Source organism: Pteropus vampyrus, unplaced genomic scaffold (assembly GCF_000151845.1).
Source record: "Pteropus vampyrus isolate Shadow unplaced genomic scaffold, Pvam_2.0 Scaffold167, whole genome shotgun sequence".
In the NCBI taxonomy this organism is placed as follows: domain Eukaryota; kingdom Metazoa; phylum Chordata; class Mammalia; order Chiroptera; family Pteropodidae; genus Pteropus; species Pteropus vampyrus.
Genome location: NW_011888948.1, coordinates 346,963 through 370,358, shown reverse-complemented (window position 1 = coordinate 370,358; position 23,396 = coordinate 346,963). Strand labels below are relative to the sequence as shown.

At 40.0% G+C, this 23,396-nt stretch overlaps 1 protein-coding gene across 3 annotated transcripts in view; it reads right to left on the bottom strand.

Moving 5' to 3' along the window:
* The window catches only part of CDADC1 (cytidine and dCMP deaminase domain containing 1), a 46,136-nt gene extending 36,902 nt beyond the window's left edge, over positions 1 to 9,234 (bottom strand). The window contains exons 1-3 of one of the 3 annotated variants that reach the window (XR_002782822.1): positions 9,027 to 9,224; positions 8,191 to 8,288; positions 478 to 549 (exon numbers count right to left, since the gene is read on the bottom strand). Coding sequence is in view for 2 of the 3 variants with exons in the window: in XM_011370298.2 (XP_011368600.1) it covers positions 478 to 549; positions 8,191 to 8,288; positions 9,027 to 9,108 (252 nt within the window). In the remaining variant the exon portion in view is untranslated. Of the gene's footprint in view, positions 1 to 477; positions 550 to 8,190; positions 8,289 to 9,026 lie in introns of all 3 variants that reach the window. The other 2 variants (XM_011370298.2, XM_011370300.2) reach the window with 2 other exon arrangements.
* Between the last annotated feature and the right edge of the window lie 14,162 nt (positions 9,235 to 23,396).

Genomic DNA, 23,396 nt, shown 5'->3' with positions numbered 1-23,396 from the left:
GGGATCCTGGACAGTAAGCAAACTCATGCTTTGTCCCAGAGGGAGACATTACCTCAATCTCAAGGTTGTTTAGTACAAACACAACTCTGAAAAACGGACTAGGTAAAGAGCAGTTAGGGCCCTGCATTCTTTAAACCAGCAAGATGTGTTGGAATTTGAAAGAACCACAGAAGAGTGTTTCTCAACATATATGAACTAATATAGGAATGTGTCAAGAGTAAAATGTGAAAATTAGAAAAAAAAAAAAAAGAGGAAATTGTAGGAGCATATTATAGAATAACCTGGGGTTTTGTTTCTTATGAGAGAGACATGTTTAGTCTTGTAAATGCACAGAAAATTTTTACAAGAGTCTACAAGAAACTCCTTTGAAAGTGGGAACAGGGAACCTGAATATAAGAGGGACTTATTCTACAATACACCATTCCTTTTGCTTCATCATGAGCATATATGTCTTTTCTTAAAATCATAAATATCCACCTGTTTTTTGTCAGTAGATACTCTGGCCATCTCATTATCTCCTAAGGGTCCATGCTTTCCCTCTTCCTTTTCCTAATTAAAAGCAGATTAAGGGAGTGGGGGGAAGGGGGAAGATTAGTATATAAGACACATGATTAATTCAATATTTCCTATTTAAAGATTGGTTTCCTTGGCTTTGGACCATTCTTTTTTTTTTTCTTAATGAACTTCTGCATTGACTTCCTGCTTTGTTTAGAATACTACTTAACCTAATAAAAGAGGCCTTTTTATTCTGGCCTCTGCATACTTTTTTAAAACACAAGACTAGAAATTGTGGTCAGGAAATTCTGTAGTTTAAGATTTCAGAGTTAGGGCAGTTTTGAGCCATAGAAAAGTCCAGAGTGTGGCCATGGCTAAGAAAGACTAAAGGGGAACACTGGTAAATTAACTGGACTTGGGAAGAAACGATGGAGCAAAAGCATTAGATATGGATTATGGCAGGCAGAATAACAGTCCCCCAAAGACCTCCCAGCCCCAATCCTTGGAGCCTGTGGCTATGTTATGTTACCATGGCAAGCTTGCAGATGGAATTAAAGCTGCTGATCACCTGACCTTGAGATAGGGAGACTATTCTGGATTATGTGAGTGGGCCCAATGTAATCACGAAGAAGTTTGCAAGCTGGAATGGCAAACTTGGTGAATGTTGACATCTTAGTCTTATGACCTCTAGGAAGTTTACAACAAAAGCCATGTTCTGGGAATGAAGTTTCTATTCAAGCAGAACAGAAGGTAGAAGTGATGATGTTGGTAGTGAAATGTTGAATGGTAGCAGTGTGATGACAATTATAAGTGGTAATAACAACAGTACCTAACATTTACTGAGTGTTTACCATGTACCAAGCCCTAAATTATCTCATTTAACCCTCACAATTTTATGAGGTAGCTACTATTTTTCCTATTTTACAAATGCAAAAATTGTGGCTGAGGTAGATTAAATAACTTGACCATGGTCACACATCTAATAAATGGGTATGACAGGATCTGAGCCCCAAATCCATTGCCTTAATCATTATGCTACACTGCTTCTGTTCTAGAAAAGTACAGTAAGACCTTTAATAATGAAATTAGGTAGCAGGAAAAAAAAGAAAATAGGTAGTAGGACAAAATGAGAAGAGTTGGGAGAGAGGGACAATATGTGATGTGTAGAAAAAAATGAGAGAACAATGCAGCTATTCTAATTCCTATACTAAAGTAATACTCAGGCAACTAAGGCTGGTAAATTTAGGCAACTCTAATTTAAATGAAATGAAAAACTATGAACCAATAGGAGAGATAATTATTTTTAAATGACACTCATTTTCAGCAGAGCTTGATTTCTATTCCAAAACTTTTGTGAGTTTTTTCCCCAGAAGTTTCATAAACAATACTTTCTCTCCCATTCATTTATCTAGTTTTAGACAGGATTCTTAAAAATGATAAGTGTTTATACTTGATTTATACCTTGCTGAAAAATCCTCAAGGAGCACCCACACAGTGTGTACATTTGACAACACAGAAAATCACGGATATCAGTTATACTGTAGTCCCCTCTTATCTTCAGGGGATACATTCCAAGATGCCAGTGAATGCCTGAACCGTGGATAGTACTGAACCCTGTATCTATTGTTTTTTCTTATACAGACATACCTACGATAAAGTTTAATTTATAAATTAGACAAAGTAAGAGATTAACAACAATAATAAAATAGACCAATTTTAACAATATACTATAAGAAAAGTTATGTGAATGTGGCATTATTTAGTAAAATAAGGGTTACCTAAACACAAGCACTGTGATACTGCGACAGTCAATCTGAAAACTGAGGTGGCTACTAAGTGACTAACAGATGGAGAGCATATACAGTGTGGATTCACATCCCAGCCAGGACAGCAGGATGGCACAAGATTTTATTATGCTACTCAAAACGATGTGCAATTTAAAATGTATAAGTTGTTTCTTCCTAGAATTTTCCATTTAATATTTTCAAACCTTGGTTGACTGTAGGTAACTGAAACCGCAGAAAGCAAAACCACAGATAAATGGAGACTACTGTATTTATTTATAAGTGGTTGTTAGCTAATAATACGCTAAGCCTGGTAAAAATTACAGACAATTTAAATGTGCAGTAATAAGGGAAGAGACATGGTACATTGATACAGAGGGATGTTAAACAAAATGATAATAAACACAGTACATAGTATGTGCCTGGCACTAAGAGCTTTACAAATATGAAATCATTATTTTTTCATAAAAGCCCCATGTCATATGTACTATAACATTCCATTTTACAGATGAGGAAGTTGACACACAGAGGTAAAGTAAGTTACCCAAGATTACATAGCTAGTAAAAGGCAGAGCAAGGATTTGAACCCAGGGAGGCTAATTACAAAACCACCGGCTACTCTTAAACCATTAGACTAAGTTACTGCTCCAATGTTTGTAATAGTATTATGTGTAAGCATTTTCTTATGTTAAGTGGAAAAGGGGAGATGATCTGGAATTAAATAATCTCAAATGAGTAAAGGGAATAGAGAAAAAACACTGAGAAACAACACAAAAAAAATGTCGGTAGTCTCTAGGTAGTAAAATTATGAGGAATTTTTTTTCTTCTGTCTATTTTATAAATAATAAACATATATAACTTTAGTAATACATATTGTATTTTAAAAAGACAAAAGGCTGGTAAAGTGTCAAAAGCAATGTTTCCAATACAATTACATGTCAAATTGCATCCTAGAGTTTCTGTGATTTACTTTGTATAGCAAAAGCAGAATAATAAATTTAAGTGGAATAAACATTACTTTAGCTTGAAGAACATTTTTCTTAATAGGAAAAAAGTCTTACTCAACCCTATGAACATCATGTGCAATTAATACTGGAATTACTTATTTATTTTAACATGCCTGTCAAAAATACTTAATTTCTGCAGAGGATGTATTCTTGATATATAGCTATAGCTCTATCTACCTATCTATCTATCCATCTTACAGTATACTAATATATATAAAAGAATTAAAATGAGATCAAATTTTGATATTAAAAAAAGTTTCTTCAAAACTAGTACTCAATCCCTGAAGAAAGGGTTCAGAACAGGCCTTCCCAAGATATGCCACTTTGGCATGTAAACTATTTTAAGCTGAAGGCGATTGAGACCCTGCTGGCTCATAAGAAACTTTTACTTCACCCTTAAAGAATTTAAAATAGGTGCCTTGCCCATAATGAAAGTTATCGCCAAAAATAACTTTTTATGACCAATCTATAGGGCAGGGCAAACTTCTAATTACTGAACATCTGCTCTTATCATCCTGAGAATGACCTTCCACACCTCTGAAGTCTCAAGGTGCCTTGCCTTATCCTTCGCTGAGAACATCATATATACCTCATTTTTCCTTTCTATCTCTGAACCTCTCATATATGTGCGGTTCCCATACATATGTACGTAATTAAATTTGGTCACCTTCTCTTGTTAAGCTGCCTCATGTCCATTTGATTATTGGGCCAGTTGAAAGAACCTAGAAGGGCAGAGAAAAGTTTCTTTCTCCTTCACACTAACAAGCCCAGCTTTTTAAATGCATTTTTAAAAAGCCTTAAATTTCTAAACGTTTGCTTTTAATTTGTATCTTCAAGACAAATTTTATCTGCAAACAAACAAACAAACTCAAAACACCCAATAGTTTGAAAATCTTCTACTTACACAAAATAATACTAAACTATCAAGAAGTCGAAAGAACGAGGCAATAAAGAGCCTTCTCAAAACTGTTATAATATGTAGAGCCAGGGTGGGGGTTGGGGTAGTGGCTGACAAATAGGGAATAAAAATGCATAACATTTTTAATAATGTTATACTATTTATAAAACATTTTACATAAGAATTGGAAGAGGAAACTATTTCAAGAGATATCATTTTATCATGAAAAGTAAATTCCCTATGTACACAAAGACCTTACATCTTTCACAAAATTAACTGAAAATGGATCACAGATCTGAATGCGAAGTGCGAAACTTCAGAAGATAACATAGAAAAAAACCTAAGGTATGGCCATGACTTTTTAGATACAACACCAAAGGCATGATCCTTGAAATAAATCAATAATAAACTGGACTTCATTAAAATTAAAAACTGCTCTGCAAAAGACAATATCAAGAGAATGAGAAGGCAGGCCACAATTGAGAGAAAATATTGCAAAAGACATCAGATGAAAGATTATCCAAAATATACAAAGAACTCTTGAAATTTAAGAATAAAACAAACAACCTGACTAAAATATGGGCCAGAGAACCTTAATGGATACCTCACTGAAAATTAGATAGCAAATAAGCATATGAAAGAATGTACCACATCACATGTCATCAGGGAAATGCAAATGAAAACAACAATAAGATACCTACGTGCCTATTAGAATGACCAAAATCCAGAACACTGACAACACCAAATGCTGGAGAGGATATGAAGAAACAGGAATTCTCATTCTTAGCTGGTGGAATGCAAACTGGTACAGTCACTTTGGAAGACAGTTTGGTGATTTCTTACAAAACTACACATACTTTTAACATACAATCCAGCAATCACACTACTTGGTATTTGCCCAAAGAGTTGAAAACTTAAGTCCACACAAAAACCTGCACCCAGATATTTATAGCAGCTTCATTCATAATTACCAGAACTTGGAAACAACCAAGATGTCCTTTAGTAGATGAATGGATACATAAACTGTGGAACAGTCAGAGAATGGAATCTTATTCAGTGCTAAAAAGAAATGAGCTATCAAGCTATGAAAGGACAAGAAGAAACCTTAAATACATGTTGCTAAATGAAAGAAGTCAGTCTGAAAAGGCTACATACTGTGTGATTCCAACTATATGACATTTGGGGAAAGATAAAACTATGGAGACACTAACAAAAAAATAAGGGGCTGGGGGGCTGGGGAAGAATGAATAAGTGGAGCACAGAATATTTTTAGGCCAATGAAAATACTCTGCATGATACCATAATGATGGATAAATGTCATACATTTGTCCAAATCCATAGAATGTACAACACCAAGAGTGAACCTTAATGTAAACTATAGACTCTGAGTAATCATGATGTGTCAGTGTTGGCTTATCAGCTGAAACAAATGTACCCCTCTGGGGGAATGCAGATAATAGGGAAGGCTATTCATGTGTGAGGCAGAAGGTATATGAAAAATCTGTGTACTTTTTCCCTTAGTTTTGCTGTGAACCTGAAAGTGCTCTAAAAAAATAAAGTCTTAATTTAAAAAGAGAATTCCCTAAGTCCTTGTTAAAATTCCTCAATGCAATCCCAATACTTACAGGATACAATCTGAACTTCTCTTGCAAGGTATAAAAATGTCTTTTACATTCTGATTCCTGTGTACTTACAAAACTCATCTTCGGTATCTTCCCTCCACCCAGCATTACCCTCTGACATGTGGACTACAAATTCTCTCACTTCTACAAGCTTTTCCATATGGAGTTCCTTGGCTTGGCAAATGTAAAGGAAAGACTGTTCTGTGACACGACCACTGTCTGTCCCGAAAGCTGGACCTCGGCAAGAACAGAGGTTGCTTTCAGCAAACCCTCCTTGGAAACTGTCTAATGGTAATTGATGCTCATTCTGACATAAGTCAGCACCCCTCCCCCACCTCCTGCTACGTGTTGGTTCCTGAACAGGTTGTTGTCCTGATCTGGTCACTCATGTCAAGTAGAATCCACGTACTTGTACTTGTGACTGTCTACTCCTTTAGCCTGTATAATTTTCTGGTACCTGCCAAGTGCGTAGGGATCCATTTTGTATTGTAGTCATCCAAAACATGCCTCCTATGTAAGCTTCCCTTAATAAACTCTATTAATTACCAGACTGGAGACCAGCCTCTTTCTTGGGTCTGTCCCTGTTCTCCACTTGCAGAGGTAGATTTTCAGTCTCAGGGCTTTTTCCTGGGTCTGTGAGTACTCACAGCAAATATCTACTCATTTTTCATGTCTCAGTGCAAATGCAACCTACCTTGTGAATCTCTCCCTCACTTGACCATTTAAAGCCTGGCCCTCAGTTTTCAGTCTTAGTAGCATCTCTGTTTATATATTGTATTTGACTCCACCATCTAATTGTATCTTAATTGTTTAAATGCCTAGTTTTTGTTCGCATTAGAAAGTAAGGGCTGTGTTTTTTCTTTTTGTATCTCTAGTTCCAAGCACATAACTTTATCCACAGTAAAGAAGACATTAAAAATGAAAAAGAGGATGGTTATGAATGATCTCATAAGAGTACTGTGGGAATTTAAGGGTTTACAAAAAGTCATTCGGTAAAGAAAGAAAATCTGAAGCAACTTTTCAGCAGAATTATTGGTAAGTTGGAAACTTCAATAAACATAGGCAGTATACAATTAAAACTTTATAAGAGGAAAAAAAACAACCAGCTGTGCTTTAAAAAAGATTAAATGAAAGCACTAAAACATTAAAAGTGATATTGTTAGAATGGTCAGAAGCCATAGGTAATTTCCCCCACTTTTCTTCTGTTTTCAAAAATGTTTTAAATGCTTAATTTAACCTAATGCTATCTTCTACAATATGACTTTGGCCCCCTAAAAATTAATGACAATACTCCAAACTTTCAAATCTACCAAACCAAAATGTTAAGAACCTAATACTTTGGCACCCCAAGGACAGGAGAAAGAAAAAATGTAGGTTGTACATACTTTTGACACATTGGCTTTTATGATTATTCTTACTATACATTCCTAACCTGCTTTGATCGTATCTTTTGAGATCTAAAAAGGGACTACTTACATGGAACAAGAAACCAAACAGCATTCTAGATTACCAATTACAAGAGTAGATGCTAAGGGTCATACCAGGTAAAGTAAGGCATGGTCTCTATCTTAAGTAATTTACAGTTTGCTGGAAGAAATGCCAACGGTATACAATTGAGTGATAAATTATGTGGTATAGATAATATAGGGAGGAAGCAAGAGAACTAAAATGTTAAATCAAGCTATATGCTGATCAGCCCCACAGCCAGACCACAAGGAAACCTGCAGAACAAAGGAAGATTTCTGCTGGGATTGCTAACAACCCATTTCCCCACACCAGAAAACAAGAAAACTGTAATTCACAGAAACTAAAGAATGATGTATAAACTGAATTCTCCAACCGACTGGGGTCCCTCTCACTGTCTTTACTGTCTCTCAATGTCTCCATCTCTCTCTCTCATCTTTGTCTCTCTGAGTCTCTCTTAGGCTGTCTCTGCCTCTTAGAGGAGACCACGTTCTGTCTATGGAGTATTACCCCTTCTCTAATAAACTTTCCTTTTGACTCTAACTTTGGCGTGTGTTTGAATTCTTTCTCATGCTCAGCTAGGAAGCCTTTTCTCTCTTAGTGCAGGCTTGAGTTCTCTCCACTCCGGGGAATCTGCCATCCTGCATCACGGACAATAATCTAGTTGGCCAAATTGACACATAAATATCACTACTACCTCATAAACATGACACAATCAGAGGGTAACTACTCTATTTTTAGAGTGGAAAGATGAGCTGTTAGAGCCAGGAGTTACAAATATCACACTAAATCATAATAATATTTTGCAAATTGTAGGGTTTTTGAGCTTGTTTTTAAGTGTGACAGAAACTGGAGCACTAAAATAAAATTTTAGACCATTGCTTTTCTAAGTGGTTAAAATTATCCGAGGAAAAATATACCTGAGATTTTTGTCTTTGGGCTTCTACTGCTGGGAAGAGCTCCATCCACAGACTGAGTAGAGTGAAAAGGTTGACTTTAGAAAGCCTTGGTATTTGACCTATGAAAGAGAGGGCAGACACTTTAAAATATTACTAATGATGAAAATAGGAACTAAGCTCAATGTACCTGGGTGCTGTAGCTTTAGCTCAGCTTCTTTAGCAGGAAGAAGAGAAAAAAGAGAAGCGGACAAGAGAATCAAAACTTTCTTAGCATGAAACTGCTAAGAAACTGCACTTTCCAAAGTTGGGCCCTCTTTCTCCCGCCCACACGAAACAGAAAAAAAGGGGGGTGGGTACTAGCTATGGGAACAATCCAAAGGCAGCAAAGGAAGTTATGAAAAGTCCTTGCATCTGATATCATGGTGGAGCAAGCTTCTCTTTGGACTGTGGAGATGCAACAAGCGCAGCGGTTAGAACACCATACTAAAAATGCTGTGACCTTTGAGGGTAAAGAAGTTGAAATATAGGAAAGCAGCGTGCGCTTAATTTAGAAATCTAGTCAAAAGCACGGTTTGGGTAGTTTTCAGCTCGTCAATCACCACGATTCCCATTCTAGGTCCAGGAAGGAAAAGTAAAGGGGGGAAGGGCGGGCAGTAAGAGCTACTTCAAAAGCAGGTGCAGCCCGGCCAGGGGGGTCCAGGTGACCGAGGCAGGGACGCGCCCTGGAAGGCATGGAGACATCCAGGGGGCAGAACTGCAAGCAAAGAGGAAAGCAGGGAACCCGGAGTTGAACGGCTGCAGAGGCACAGGGCAGAGCGAAAGGCTGCGGTGGCAGTAGTAGGGTCCGAAGCACTCACCGGTCATGCTGCCAGTCTGTGTGCTGACTGACCGCCCAGCCCCCGCGCGCTCCAGATTTTGCATCTGCCCTGCTCCTTTCATCCCAAACCCAGGGGCTTCTGCTGCACTGAACACCTCTCGCTCTTAGGCATGGTCTTGGCCCCAGATGCTCCACCTCCCGCCTCCAGCGAGAAGGGCAGAGCCAAGGCCAACTCGGCGTAGCCGGATGACGTATGAGCCTGACAGCCACTCCCGGCGCTTTGTGTGACGTCAAAGCGAGGCGTAAACACGTTGGCGCGGGCCAGCCCGCTCGGCCTCAGCACCGTACGATCGATCATTTGGTATTTGGCTGTCTTCGTTGGTTTTGCCGAAGTAAGGTTGCTTGAAGATGTTTTGTCTCTAAGGTCCAGGTTGCACAGACTCTGACAGGGCGATGAGACTTGCGCAGACTTGAGAGTTTTGGTTAGAAAGCGAAGGGGAATTGATCTGGAATCCTGACCCATTTCATGGTCAAGGTCTTAGAGAATCTCAGAGGCGCAAGGAGGGCAGCTGGGCAGTCCAGGTGGTTATTTCTGTCAGAGATTGGCCAGTACCGGGGAGCTTAGTGCCCGGACCACCACAGGGACAGAATGCTTAAAAACACATAAAGACATTAAGAGATGGAACTGTGATTATGAGAAAGGTGAGGATAGGAAGAGGTAGCAAATGGCCCTTGGAAGATATGAGAAGTGCCTAACATTGTAGATTTGTGCCAAGTGCGTTTTATTATTTTACAAGTGCCCAGGCACAGCTAAAAATGAAGCCCCTCCTTCCCCAGTTTCCACCACCAACCCATTTTGTTACCACAGCTTGAAATACTGACAAATAACAAGACATAAAAACTGCCTTTTGGAAGCAAAAGCTGGACATTATTAAAGTACATCATTTTGTAAAAGACTGAAGTGAGAATCTTCAGTGTTAAAGGATATGGCTGTGGTTCATTAATTTTCACTACTGTTCACTGTTTCATTGTAGTTCTATGTACAGCAATTTATTTAACCATGTTTGAGATTTTTGAATCTATGTTCATAAATGAGCTTAGTGTATAATTTATCATGGTCTCTGTTTAGTTTTGATGTCCTGATTAGGCCACCCTTATAAATGAGTTAGGCAGTGTTTCCTATTTTTCTTTTGTGTAAGATTGGAATTACTTGTTCCTTGAATGTTTATTAAAACTTTCTTGGAAAAGCCTTGTGCTTTCTAAAGTGGAAAGACACTTCACTACTAATTCAATATTTTTTTGGTTAAGAGGCTACTCAGACAATTTCTTCTTGGTCCATTTTTGGTTGTATTTTTCTCAAAATTTGTTCACTTTATGTCAGTTTTAAAATTAATTGGCATAACTTTGTTCAAAATGGTCTCACTCTTAATGTCAAAAACTCAACTCTTGCGGGGCTGGGAGAATGGGGTGAAGGGTTAGAGAAGTACAAATTAGTAGTAGATAGATGATCACAGAGATGGGGAGCACGGCATAGGGAATGCAGTTAGCATTAATGTATTGGCTAGGTGGAAAACCAAAGGAGAGAAAGAGCAATCAGGGGGATCGTTTTATAAACTATATAAATGTCTAACCAATGTACTGTATACTTGAAAAAAAAAAAAAAAAAAAAAAAAAAAAACCTCTCTAAACTCAAGAGTAAGAAACAAACCGAGCAGGAAATGAGCAAAAGACTTGAATAGTCACTTTGTGAGAGAAGGAATACAGATGACAATAGAGCGTATGAGAAGATATTCACCGCTATTAGCCATTAAGAAATGCAAATTAAAACCATGATAAGATGTCACTGAATACATATTAGAATGGCTAAAATTAAAGGTACTCACATAACTGAATGCTGGCAAGGATGCAGAGCAGCTGGATCTCTGGATTCTCATACATTGCTGGTGGAAATATAAAATGGTACAGCCATTCTAGAAAACAGATGGTTTCTTATAAAGTTAAATATAGCATATCATATCATCCAACAATCACATTCCTCGGTATTTATTTTAGAAGAATGAAAACTTATGCTCACACAAGCTCTACATGAATGTTCATAGAAGCTTTATCTGTAATAGTCAACAACTGGGAACAACCCAAACAACCTTCAATGATTGACTAGAAAACAATCGTAGGACTATCTGTGCAATGAAATACTAATCAGCAGTAAAAAAGAAGGAACTATCAATGAACATCCAGGGCGTTATGCTGAGCTGAAAAAGCCAGGTTAGGTACTATATAATTCTATTTATGTATGTACCATTCCCAAAGTGAAACTATTATAGTAATGGAGAGTAGATCAGTGGCTGCCGAGGACTGTGTTTGGAAGAAGGTGTGACTATTAAGAGGTGACACGAGGGAGTTTCTTTGTGTTGATAGTTACTCATATCTACACATATGAAAAAGTTTCATAGAACTATATGCCTAAAACCAAAAATAGTGCATTAAAACTAGTAAAAATCCAAAAAATAAAATGAAAATAAAATAAAAACTGATAAAATCCAAATAAGGTCTTTACCTAAATTAATAGTTTTTTTGTACCAATGTCACTTTTCTGGTTTTTCCAATGTACTGTGATTATGTAGATATTATCATCGTGGAAGCTGGGAGAAAGGTACATAAGAACTCTATAATTTTTGCAACTTGCTTTGAGTCTTAATTTCTTTCAAAATAAAAAGATACAGATATGTATATGCTATCTATATCTTATATATATTTAATATATTTGTATATATAATATATGTATATAAAATATTTAATCTCTAGGAGTAAGATCTACCCTTAGAATACCAGTAGCTTTATTGCTCACTTAATCTCTCTTTGGATTCCTGTTTTCATTCCATTTTCAGTCCTTTAGAATTTCAGAGTAGTTTAACTACTAAGACTAGTTCCTTAAGTTTCTTGCTAGCTCGGTCATATTTTATATAGCATTTTTAGGTGCTTTGTAGCAGAAATTTTTTTTTTTTTGGTTTTTTATCTACAATATTACTGGAAATAATAGTTCTGCTGCAAAGAAGAATAAGAAGACTAAAGAGGATTTTAAGAAAAAAATGCTACATAAATGCTAAGTAATATATAAGCTCAGTTTAGCTGAGTACCACAAAGGCCAGCTTAATAAAATGATTTATAAAATCAATAAATAATCTTTTTATATCAAGTGGATAATTTTCTCTCCTGGAAAAAGGAAAAGAGATGGCAGAACTAAGTGATGACTCTTAGAGCAAGTCACATAGCAAGCCAGACATCAATGAGGTGGAACGTATTATCAGGGACATGCTGGAAAGGCAAGTACAGCAAATTTTCCAACAATAATGCAGTGTTCATAAATGAGCCTTGCCTGTTACTTCACAGCTTGTCAGTAAAAAGAACTCCCATACTCCCTTCTCCCTGAATCTGTAGTATTTAACATATTTGTACTATCTCTTATTATTCTTTCTCTCTCACATTTGCACACCCTCTAACATTCCTTTTCTCGTTGGAGAGCAAGTTACATATACTATATCCAACTTCCCCTAAAAACTCCAGTGTGCATTTCTCCAAAACAAGGAAACTCTCTAACCCATCCTAATTCAACCATCCAAAACAGGACACCGCTATCCAATCCATAGACCCTATTCAAATTTTGAAAAGTGAGAAGTGTTTCAACATGTGCCATTTCTGTTCTGCTTCAGCATTCCATCCAGAATCAGTAAGATTTGCATCTTGTTAGTTTCCTTGAACCTGGAACATTTCCTGTCTTTCCTTCTGTTTAACAATGTTAACAGGCTTTTTTTCTTTTTCCTTCTTTCTTTCTTTCTTTCTTTCTTTCTTTCTTTCTTTCTTTCTTTCTTTCTTTCTTTCTTTCTTTCTTTCTTTCTTTCTTTTTTAGGGTATAGGCCTTTCATTCTGTAAGATTTCTCTCAAGTGGGGGCAATCCGATGTCTCCCCACAACCAGACTCAGGCCATCCATTCTTGGTGGGGGTGCTTCCAAAGTGATACTGCCCTCTTTTTCATGCATCACATCAGGAGGCCACTCGGCCTAAACACACCCCACCCCTGGTGATGCATAATTTTGATCACCTTGCCAGTTAGTGCCTGTCGGGTTCATACAGTGCGAAGTCATTATTTTTCCCTCTGGAATTGGTAAGTATTTTGTGAGGAGATAGTCCCCAACTATGCCAATATCCTATGCCCATTAAACGTCCACGCACTGACTTCAGCGTCTGCTGGTGATTCTCACATGAATGAGCCACCATCATGATGGTATCCAGTTATGATTTCCTATTTCCATCATGCCTTCTACCTCTAGTAATTGTCTTTCTACCATCAGGAAGAGCATTTCCCTTGTCTCCATTCATTCATTTGTTCATTGATATCATTGATATGGACTTGTGAATTCTTATTTTATTCAATGCATTACAATCTGTTATCATTTATTTTAATGCTCAAATTGTCCCATATTTAGCTGATAAAATCCCCTTCAAGTTGTCTCCTTTATCTTTTCGACACATCCCTATCATTCTTTGATACAGGCTCATCTTGTACATTCCCTGCCCTAGACCCAGAATCAACCATTTCCCCAAGGAGCCCTGGTTCCTCTTAATATTTAAAAGCTAAGATCTAGGCAGTACGTGTGCTCATTGCTGCTGGTATGTCATTACTACTAGATCCTATGAGAGAACAGATCTAGAAAATATATTTATATATGTGTACCATGCACACACACTCACATAACTGTATCTCTTTCAATAGCTTTCTATCTCTCTAAGAGTTCACACCAGTGTCTTCGATTCCAGTCCAGCACATCAGGGTTATTTCTACCTTCCTCCTTGCCATTTTGATAAATCTCCAACAGCAAGAAACCTGGCTCCCATTGTTCTCAATATAGTTTTTCTTTTTTCCTTTCTTCCCCACCCCACCCCCCAATTCCCCTGTACACACTAGTTGCCTCTTTAGCTTCCCAGCCCCTGTGCTGCTGCCTCCACAGTCCTTTTTGTCTCGAAGGGAAGGGATAGGAAAGGAGATAAGGTGGCCACAGGACTGAAAGAGACTAATGGTGGCCAGTGCACCCTTGTGGGGACGACTGGCCCTAATTTGGTCATTTCACGGAAAGTTATAACCACTCTAATCCAGAAATTAAGTTTTCCTAAACAATTCTCTGAAGGCAGTTTCTGGCAGCACTTAGACCCTGAGGAAGCGAAGAGAAGCCTGAAACAAAATCCAGATGCCTTTCATAGAACTTTCACTTTGTTATGAAGGGCAGTACTACCAAAGAGAAATCACTTCTCAGGCTTTCCGTATATTGTCCTAAATGGTGTCCTCAGAAAAGTAAACTTGGTGCCACGTAGATTAATGTGCTACAAAGTAAGAATGTCCAGGAACCTGGGGGGCATCTCTAAGAGACAAGAAGGACTGGCAAGCCTTCCAGTGTTGTTCTGAGGTGCTCCACCACAAGGCCACCGAAAGGGGGTGGGCAGAAGGGCCTAGGCACCACAGTCCATGTCCAAACTCCTTTTGAGTCCTCATTTGTGTGGTGCCCTCTGGCCTTGTTCGGGTGTTTCTGAATCAGCATCCCTGAAGAGGGACTATAATTACACACATTAGAAATCAACAGAAGGGGCTAGAGGGAGGGGTATGGATTAGAGGACAGAAAAGGAAGGAATAGAGAAGAAACTAACGCTGACGGAATACCTGCTATGCATCAGATACCATAGGTGACAATACGGATAATAGTAATAGTATCTTACATTATTAAGCATTTACGGTGTTCTAGGCTTCGCTCTAGCTAATTTACATATATCATCTCATTTATGCTTTCCAGAAACCTTGTGAAGTAGGTGTTATTATTATTGTCCCTACTTATAGGAACCAAGACATTGAGTAACTTGCTCAAACAGATATAGCATGAAAGGGATGAAAGTAGGATATAAGTGTTCATTACTTCCTTTAATACTCACAACCACCCCAAGAAACAGATTTTTATCAGCTCTGTTCTACAGGTAAGGAAATGGAAACCTGTCAGCATCACTCGGGAGCTTGTTAGAAATGCAGTCTTGAGCTCCGTTTCAGATCTTCAGAGCCAGAATATGTACAGAACCACTCAGCTGGACCAGAGGGCTCCATTGGGTCTCAAACTTGCACATGCATAGGAGTCACCTGGAAACTATGTTAAAACCAAGATTCCTGGGGTGTAGCCCTAGAGATTTGGAGTCCCTGGTACTTAGCAGGAGTGTTTTGGCCTTCTGTAGAATGGCGTCCATCAAGTACTTCTTAGTATCACATCATCTACCATCATTAACTCATGTTAAAAAGCAAAATTTTCATACTAGCTTAGGAGCAGGTATCTAAGTTTTACTGTAAAGGCCAGATGGTAAATATTTTAGGCTTTGTGGACCATTCAGTCTGTCATATGTCACAAAAGCAGCCACAGACAATATGTAAACAAATGAGTGTGATTGTTTTCCTATATAACTCACTTAACTCCTCATTTAACTCATAACTACGGCAACCGCCAGTGACAGCAATATGACCTACCTAGTTCAGAGTATATTTGGGAAACAGAAATTTAAATAGTCGGACAGGAAAGCACTCTCTAAGTAAAATAGCTAATACTGTAGAGGAGGAAAAACAATTTCCCCTCTACCCTTCCAGGTTCTTAGCTGAGACCCCACTGCCCAACCCTCTCATCCCCGTAATAAAAGAAATTGACAAAAGACAATTTTGCTTAGGTATGTAAGGGAGCCCACACAGACGTGAGACTGAAAAACAGCCAGGCAGTTGAGGCTTACATACCATCCTGACCTAAGGTAGGAGTCTGAGGCTTCAAAGGCAAGGAAAGCCCTTAGCAGGAAGACGAGCAGGACACATGTTTGGTAAGTAAATGTTTGCTCTGCCATGCAGATAAGTCTCTCAGATGAAAAAGTTTTTTCTGGTAATAGCCGTCTTTCTGGTACAGGCCCCTGTCTTTCTTTTAGGCAGTTAGGAGAAAGGTAAGAAGCTTTTCCTGCATCTTCCGGGCCTTGTTTGCCTTCAGGTCAAAATAATCCACATGTCAAAGTGGCACATTCTGGGGTGGCTCATTCCGAACCACCTCCCCCTGACCCACCCCCACCCCCCTGCCAATACAATACGCCTGATTAACTTTCTTCAGGCCGATTAAACCACAACATCTTTGGAGTTAACTTTTCTTCTAGACTTAAAATCCTAACACTTTATCAGTTTCTGCAAGGTAACCTCTCATCTTACAGGGCTATAAATTGTCATTGCTCCTGTCTGTTGTGTGTTATTAATTAAAAAAAAAAAAAAGAAAGAAAGAACTATGACAACAAATTTGCATTCCTCCAGAGTATCAAATGAGAGTCCTGTTTGACAGTCTTGCAGGCATATTATTTTCTAACAATAGAAAAAGCATAGCAAAAAAAAAAATTAAAAAAATCAAATAATCACCATTTTATCATTTTCCAAGCGTGAGATAACTTTTCTCATTGGCATTATAGGAAAAGTCCTATGACTTTCAGTACTGTTGTAAAGATTGTCATTGAGGACAAGTGTATAGATGTAAATATGAACAAAATCAACTTCTCTGTGTCCCAGATTTACGTTTCATGCAATGACCCTCTGACCAACTTCACTGTCCTTAGCAGGCATATCAATGCTTTCTATCTACCTGTGTTCCTTAAAATGCAGCCATAAATATTTTTGTTAGTAACAGCTAAAATGGCATGACAGCTGAGATAAATCTCAAACTGGTGATAGTATTGATTACAAACAATCGTCTGTCACAAGATCACCAAGAGGTGTGGTCCCTGGCGCTACTGCATTAACTTTGTCTCTTTGTCCTGTCAGTCATTAGTACCCAAGTTACACTATAAAAAATGTACTGTAACAAGGGTCTATTAGTGGAGAATAACTTACACAAAACTGCTGGGCCTTCTGTCCTCTCGGGCCCAATCTTCTCATAAGTAAATTAACCATGTAATGAATTCTATTACAGTCTATGGAGTTGCCTGCTTCGTCTTTCGGTCTGCAGGTACCTGCTGGCCAGTACACCTTTGCCCCACTATTGGACAATGTGACTTTCCAGTTTACAGGCTATTATTTCGGAGTACCCACAGGGTAAATTCTCCTGTGAATCATAAATCTTCCTAACCAGACCCCAGGGCATGAATTTTGTGTCCTCACTTTCTCTTTGGTGTAATCTTACTTTACCTTCCCTCATTTTTACTTAGTTTCTACTTTCCCCATTTACTTAATTTTTATCTTATTTTGGCAAAGTTATAAATTGCCTTATATATGCAGTCCTCAGTGATACAAAAAAAAATTGCCTTATATCCTTTATGGAATACAATTTGTTTAAATAAAGAGAATACACAAATTTGAGGATTGTTTAGTTCAGTGTGCCTTGAGAAAGAAGAAGAAGCAAAGCTGATAGCCACATGCTTAGAAACAATTCATAGGTTGTCTTTTACAACATTTAATGTCCTCACATTTACGTCATCACCCATGTGACAGAAGTGCAATGTTCCTAGTTCTTTTTCCCAACAGTCACTGCAACTACTTTTAGAATTTAATAATGTAATATCGGCCCTTTTTCAGAGCAGTGAATAAAGGTATAACTGGAGGAGATGGGCTTTTCTCAGTAGTCAGGCATACGTGATGCTTTTGAAATTTGAGTGGAGCTTTTGCAAGTGTTTGTTTTGTAAACAGACGGTGTGGAGACTGGCACACACGCAGGATGGAGTTACAGTAGTGCCAGTAGAGTGTTTGTGTCCTGTAGTGCATTAACAGACTTTTAGTTCATTGATTTCATTTGTTGTTCTTAAAAATGTCCTATCTTAACAAGAGCCCTTGGGGGAAATAGACATCCAGCAGCAAACTTCTGGTGTCTCTTTGGCAGCCAGCAGTTTGACTACAGTGTCACATTCACAAATGAAGTGATAGAAAAGAATGAACTTTATTGTGATTTTTGGTTTGAGGACACCACAAATTTGGCCACTAAATGTGATTTTCAAATGAAACTTCCTGGGATATTCTGCGGGGCTTGCCGAGGTAACTAGAATCTCTTAAGGTTATTATATAAACCAATTCAGTTTAATATATTTTTATTATAACCTACGTTCTAGAAGGTTCTAAATCAGACATTTATTTCTTCAGTTTTGTGATTTAAAAAACATCAATGTGCAAAGACTCAGCACTTAGGCGGTAGGTGTTTTCTCAACGCAGGGAGCTTGGGTACAAAGCTGGCTTTTGGGCCGTGTCTAAGTCAGAACAGGATCAGCAGCAAAGCTTCTTACTCAGGTGCTGGGCTCCCAGCACACAAGTCACCAGGGCCAAGCAGCCTGTTGTTGTGGCTCATCAGAGTCAAGGTGCAGGAGGCGTCCCTTCCCTGGAACCTGGAGACCATTCCACCCACCTAAAAGGCAATTCTGGCTGATCTCAGCAACCAGTGCTGGGTAGAAGCCTGAGATGGCAGGTAGATACCTCCAGAGCTACCCACAGGGCCACAGGTGACATGGGGTCCAGGAATCAGGGATAGAGCCCAAGACCCCAAGAGGGCCTCAAAGGGCTGAGTAGGCCTGTCCTGGAGGAGTTGAGCGAGATAGCAAGGAACCAAACCAGGTATTGAACAAGTAAAAGAAAAAGAGACCATGTTTTGACGAGCACAAGGTGGCCTAGTTACTAAAATGAGCAGAGACTGTGGGCTCAACCTGGCCTGTAGGCAGAAGGACCCCAGCACCGGCAGTGGCTGGGCTGCTCCCACAGGGAGAGATTAAGGGGACTGGAGAGCCAAAAAGCCAGGGAGTCATTACTGGGTCACAGCCATGAGTTTCTGTTGGAAAATAAGTAACTTTCATATGAATCCACCACCCAAACCCACCTTTAGTATCTTTGTTTACTGACTTTGTATCTCTTCCTTTATCCTGGGGTAAACACAAGGAAAGGAAGAAAAGGAGTGAGAAGTGGGTGTGGGTGGCATAAGGATAGAAGCTCTTAAAAAATACGCCCAGAGATTCTGGTGGCATTAGTCTAGTCTTCAGATTAACGCCTCTCAAATATTAACGTGCTTTGAAATTACTTGGGGATCTTGTTAAAATACAGATTATGATTTGGAAGGTTTGGGGTAGAGGCTGAAAATCTGCGTTTTAACAAGATCCTAGGTGATGCTAATGCCACTGGTCTGTGGATCACATTCTCTGTAGCAACAAGCTACAGTAGCGGTTCTCAGAGGGTGGTCCCCAGACCATCAGAATCAGCATCACAGGGAACTTGAGAGAAATGCACATTCTTGGGCCGCACCCCAGACCCACTAAATCAGAAACTCTGGGGGCAAATGTTGGTACACACAGCTCAGGGAAAAGCCCTGAGACTGAAAATCTACCTCTGCAAGTGGAGGGCAAGGAAAGGCCAAAGAAAAAGGCTGGCCACTCCAGCCTGGTAATTAACAGAGTTTACTAAGGGAAGCTTACATAGGAGGCATGTCTTGGGAAGCATGATTGTAATACAAAATGGATCCCCATGCATTTGGCAGGCACCAAAATAATTAGACAGGCTAAAGGGGTGGACAGTCACTGTACAAGTACGTGGATGCTACTTGACATGCGTGGCCAGGTCAGGACAACAACCTGTTCAGGAACCAGAGAGTAGCAGGAGGTGGGGAAAGGGTGCTGACTTATGTCAGAATGAGCATCAATTACCATTAGACAGTTTCTGGGTAGGGGGTGGGGGTTATGGAAAGCAACCTCTGTTCTGGCCCGAGTCCAGCTTTCGGGACAGACAGTGGTCATGTCACGGAACAGTCTCTCCTTCACAATGGAGCCCAGCAATCTGTATTTTAATGCCCACTCCAGGTGATTCTTATGCATGCCGAAGTTTGAGAACCACGGCTCTAGAAAATTCGAGTGGGAAATAAAAATCTGGAGGGAAGGGTAAAGACAGTTTCTACAGGGCCAAGTAATGAATTATTGTGAGAGTAAGAGCGAAACAAAGAAAGATCAGGTTTGGCTCTATGTGCGTTCCAGTTATGAACAGGTATACCCATTACAGCAAAATTAAAACATTATAATCTTGTAACCTGCACATTTTAGCTTTTTCAAATCCATTCTTATCCCTATCATCCCTATCATCACAAGTAGTAGAACATTTTCAGAACTTGCACACTCACTGCAAAGGTGAGAGAAAGAAAGGACAAACTGTGGCTCTTTCCTCTTTGGGCCTGCCTGGGCCCGGGTGGGGTACAGCTGGTACAGATGCAGGTGAGAGTGCCTGGGGCTGGGGATTAAAGCTGTGGAAAGGGACGCTTGCTGCTCCGAGGCCACATTGCTAGAGGTCTTGGCCATGGGAGGTGTTGAATGTGGTAGTGTCACCACACTAACCCATGAGTGCCCTATTCCTGGATTAGGGCAAATAACTGGCCCCAAATGGCCTCCCAGGCTCAGGCTTTACCCCACCCACCATGGTGGGGGGCGTTTTGCAGGCCCTGGCTCCTGGTGATATCTGTGTCCTTGCCTTCCCCCTCTTTTCTTCCCCTACTCTCTCTGGCACCCCCTCCTCATGTGTGCCCTTTTTGCTCCTGTTTTATGCTTTCCCTTGTGCCGGCCCAGGGCTCCATCTCTGCCTATCCACTGGGGTGAAGATCTCTGTCCCCTCCCTCGCAGCCAGCTGAGCTTGACACACATTGTCTACCTGGGCAAGGGATGCCAACGGGAATAAAACATGATCTGTCCTTAGGGAGCAAATTACCAACTCTGGGAATTAGCCACTGCCATACAAGGTACCAATGGCATAAAAGAGATTCCGGCTCACACTCAGTTCTCCTGGTCTGGCTGGCACTTTGTAGCCCTCATTACACAAGAGTCCATTATTCTTCAAAAGGAATGTGCTATTTTCCTAAGAAGATGGCAAGTGGAGTCAGCCTCTGCCATTTCCTTGTAGCTTACGCAGAGCGAGGGACACATTGAGTAACTGGCCACAAAGCATCCCATGGAGCACACACTTGTTCAGTGACAATGTTTCTGTGCTCCCAGGAGAGGAAATGCTGGCATTTGAAGGTTGCCCATAGCTGACCAGGGCCTATGTAATATGTAATATTTATGTTTTGGAATCTTTAGAAAGTTGGCTCACAATTAAAAATTGCCTCACATCTATGTTTAAGAAAAGCCTTTTTAAAGCTCTGCTTAAAACACTCAACCTGAACAATCACCGTCACTCATATACAAAAAGCTTCCACATTCTGGCAAATGTTACTATTACATGAGTAGAAATGGTCAGGAGAGGCCGTGTTCAAACTTTAGACATCATGAACATGCTGCTCTTATGTCCCCTAAGGACCTAGTATAGGGGACTCTTGGTTCCTAAGAGCTGCTTCTTTGAACAATTCCTTCAACAGTGAAAATGACTCACATAGAAAAGAAAAAGAACGTCGGTGTGGATAATGCTCCCCCGACGGCAGGTCCATCTGAAGTAAGTGCTGGTATTAACTTGTGAGCTGAGTCTGTGGTTAGTCTAGAAGACGCAATCACATCTTTAAAACCGAAAAATGCATTAAAAAGTTGATTGATTTGGACCCCATGACATGAGCTAATTTTTCTAGTGTATTTTGTCATACACATCTAGCACTTAGCAATTGCTTGGTAAAATATTTGCCAGTTGAATGAATGAAATACAAACCCTGCCCCCAGGCTGATGCCTCACTTAACACAAGCAGTGTTGGCCTGCAGAAGACAGGGACTCGAAGACGACCTTGTAGGAACACCAGGACATGTCTCTGCCTAGTGCAGGTGGTGTTCCTGGGGCACAGTCTCCGTGATACGGACCCCAGGGAGGAGGAAGACCCAGGACTGAAAACCACAGCCCACTGTCCCTCTGCAGTGGTCCCTGACTTGGCTGCCCCACTCTTCCCAGGATTCCCCTCTGCTTTGACAGCCAGTTGTCGATGCAGGAAAAAAGATGCTTTCTGCTGAGGTAGAGAACAATTTTAGATTTTAGAACAATTTTTCAAATACCTTTGACCATGACGCACAGTAGGAAAACATTTTATTTTGTAAACCAGGAAAGACAGCAACCAATATATAACTGAAACAAAAGTTTCACAATCTGAGTTACTCTTGCACTACAGGATGTGCTGATTTCTCTATTCTATTCTGGCCCACTCCTTCCCATTAAAGGAAAATATGACCCGCTCCACTGATTTCACATCCACTAATGGGTGAGACCAGCATTTTCAAAGCAATCGTACGGCAATGCACTCACTAGAAGGATGGGCTCAGACACTCCGTCTCAGGGACCCTGCGGCAGAGGAAAAAGGGTGATCCTCCCCACGCCCACAACCGGGAACACACTTAGGTCACAGAAAAATATGATGTAAATCCTTCTTTCCAGGAATCTGAACAAGAAAGCTCAAAGGAGAGGTCTTTGCTTCTATATCTAAATATCTAAATGTCTGAAATATAATACTATAATAAAATACCAGTAAGGATCTTAACCATGACCTTCCAGAGGGAAGCCACTTCTGACTGCCCAGGCAGGCACTCCATAACAGAAAGACTGTGTGGCAGCAGCTCCAACCCGTCCCTACTTAGTGCTACCAGGCTGAGAAGTGACAGTGTCACGAGGCTGGCACCGCCACCCTGAGAAGCCTACATCAGTGTCCCAGCAGTGTACCTCAGCGCACAAGGTGTAATAGGACTCTTAAGGAGGAAGGTTGGGAAGTCAGTTCTGTGATAAAATAAGTCAAGGACATGCTGGGTGAAACAACTTCTCAGAGCCTCGGACACGATATTTTGAGGTGTGACTCTTGGGACAGAGCACAGTATACTGTGGTTTTTTTGTTTGTTTGTTTGTTTGTTTGTTTGTTTGTTTTACCATATTTGACCACAGAATCCTTTTTTCAAATAATCCTCGAAAATCTGCAGAAGAGTTTAGGGACTGCTGCTCCAAATGACAGCTCTCAGCTTCTTCCACTAGCTGGGAGAAACATGTCTAGATGAGAGAGACACTTCTTCACAGCTGTTCCGGGGAGGGCAAGGCAGGGCAGGGACAGGGAGCTAAGACACTTCAAGGGGACTTGGAGACATCATTGTGTTTGGTTAATCAAATGACGAAGCAACAGAACTTTGTCAACATATTGAGCTACCCTTGTTTATAAATTCACCATTTGCAGTTTACAACTGACCAAGTTGTGCCCTGCCCACGCTCAGGGGTGCCAGTTACCCAAACCATGTCGTGCATGAGGACCTGTGAAAACAGGTTTATGTTTTAAACTGGGAAAAACAAAACAAAGTTACAGAGTTGTTGGTCAGAATGTCTAACACATTCTCTTTCTCCCTTGACTACATCCACTGACTCGTGTTTTTCAGTAAGGGCAGCTTCCGGGGGTGGGAGCAGGTAAGAATC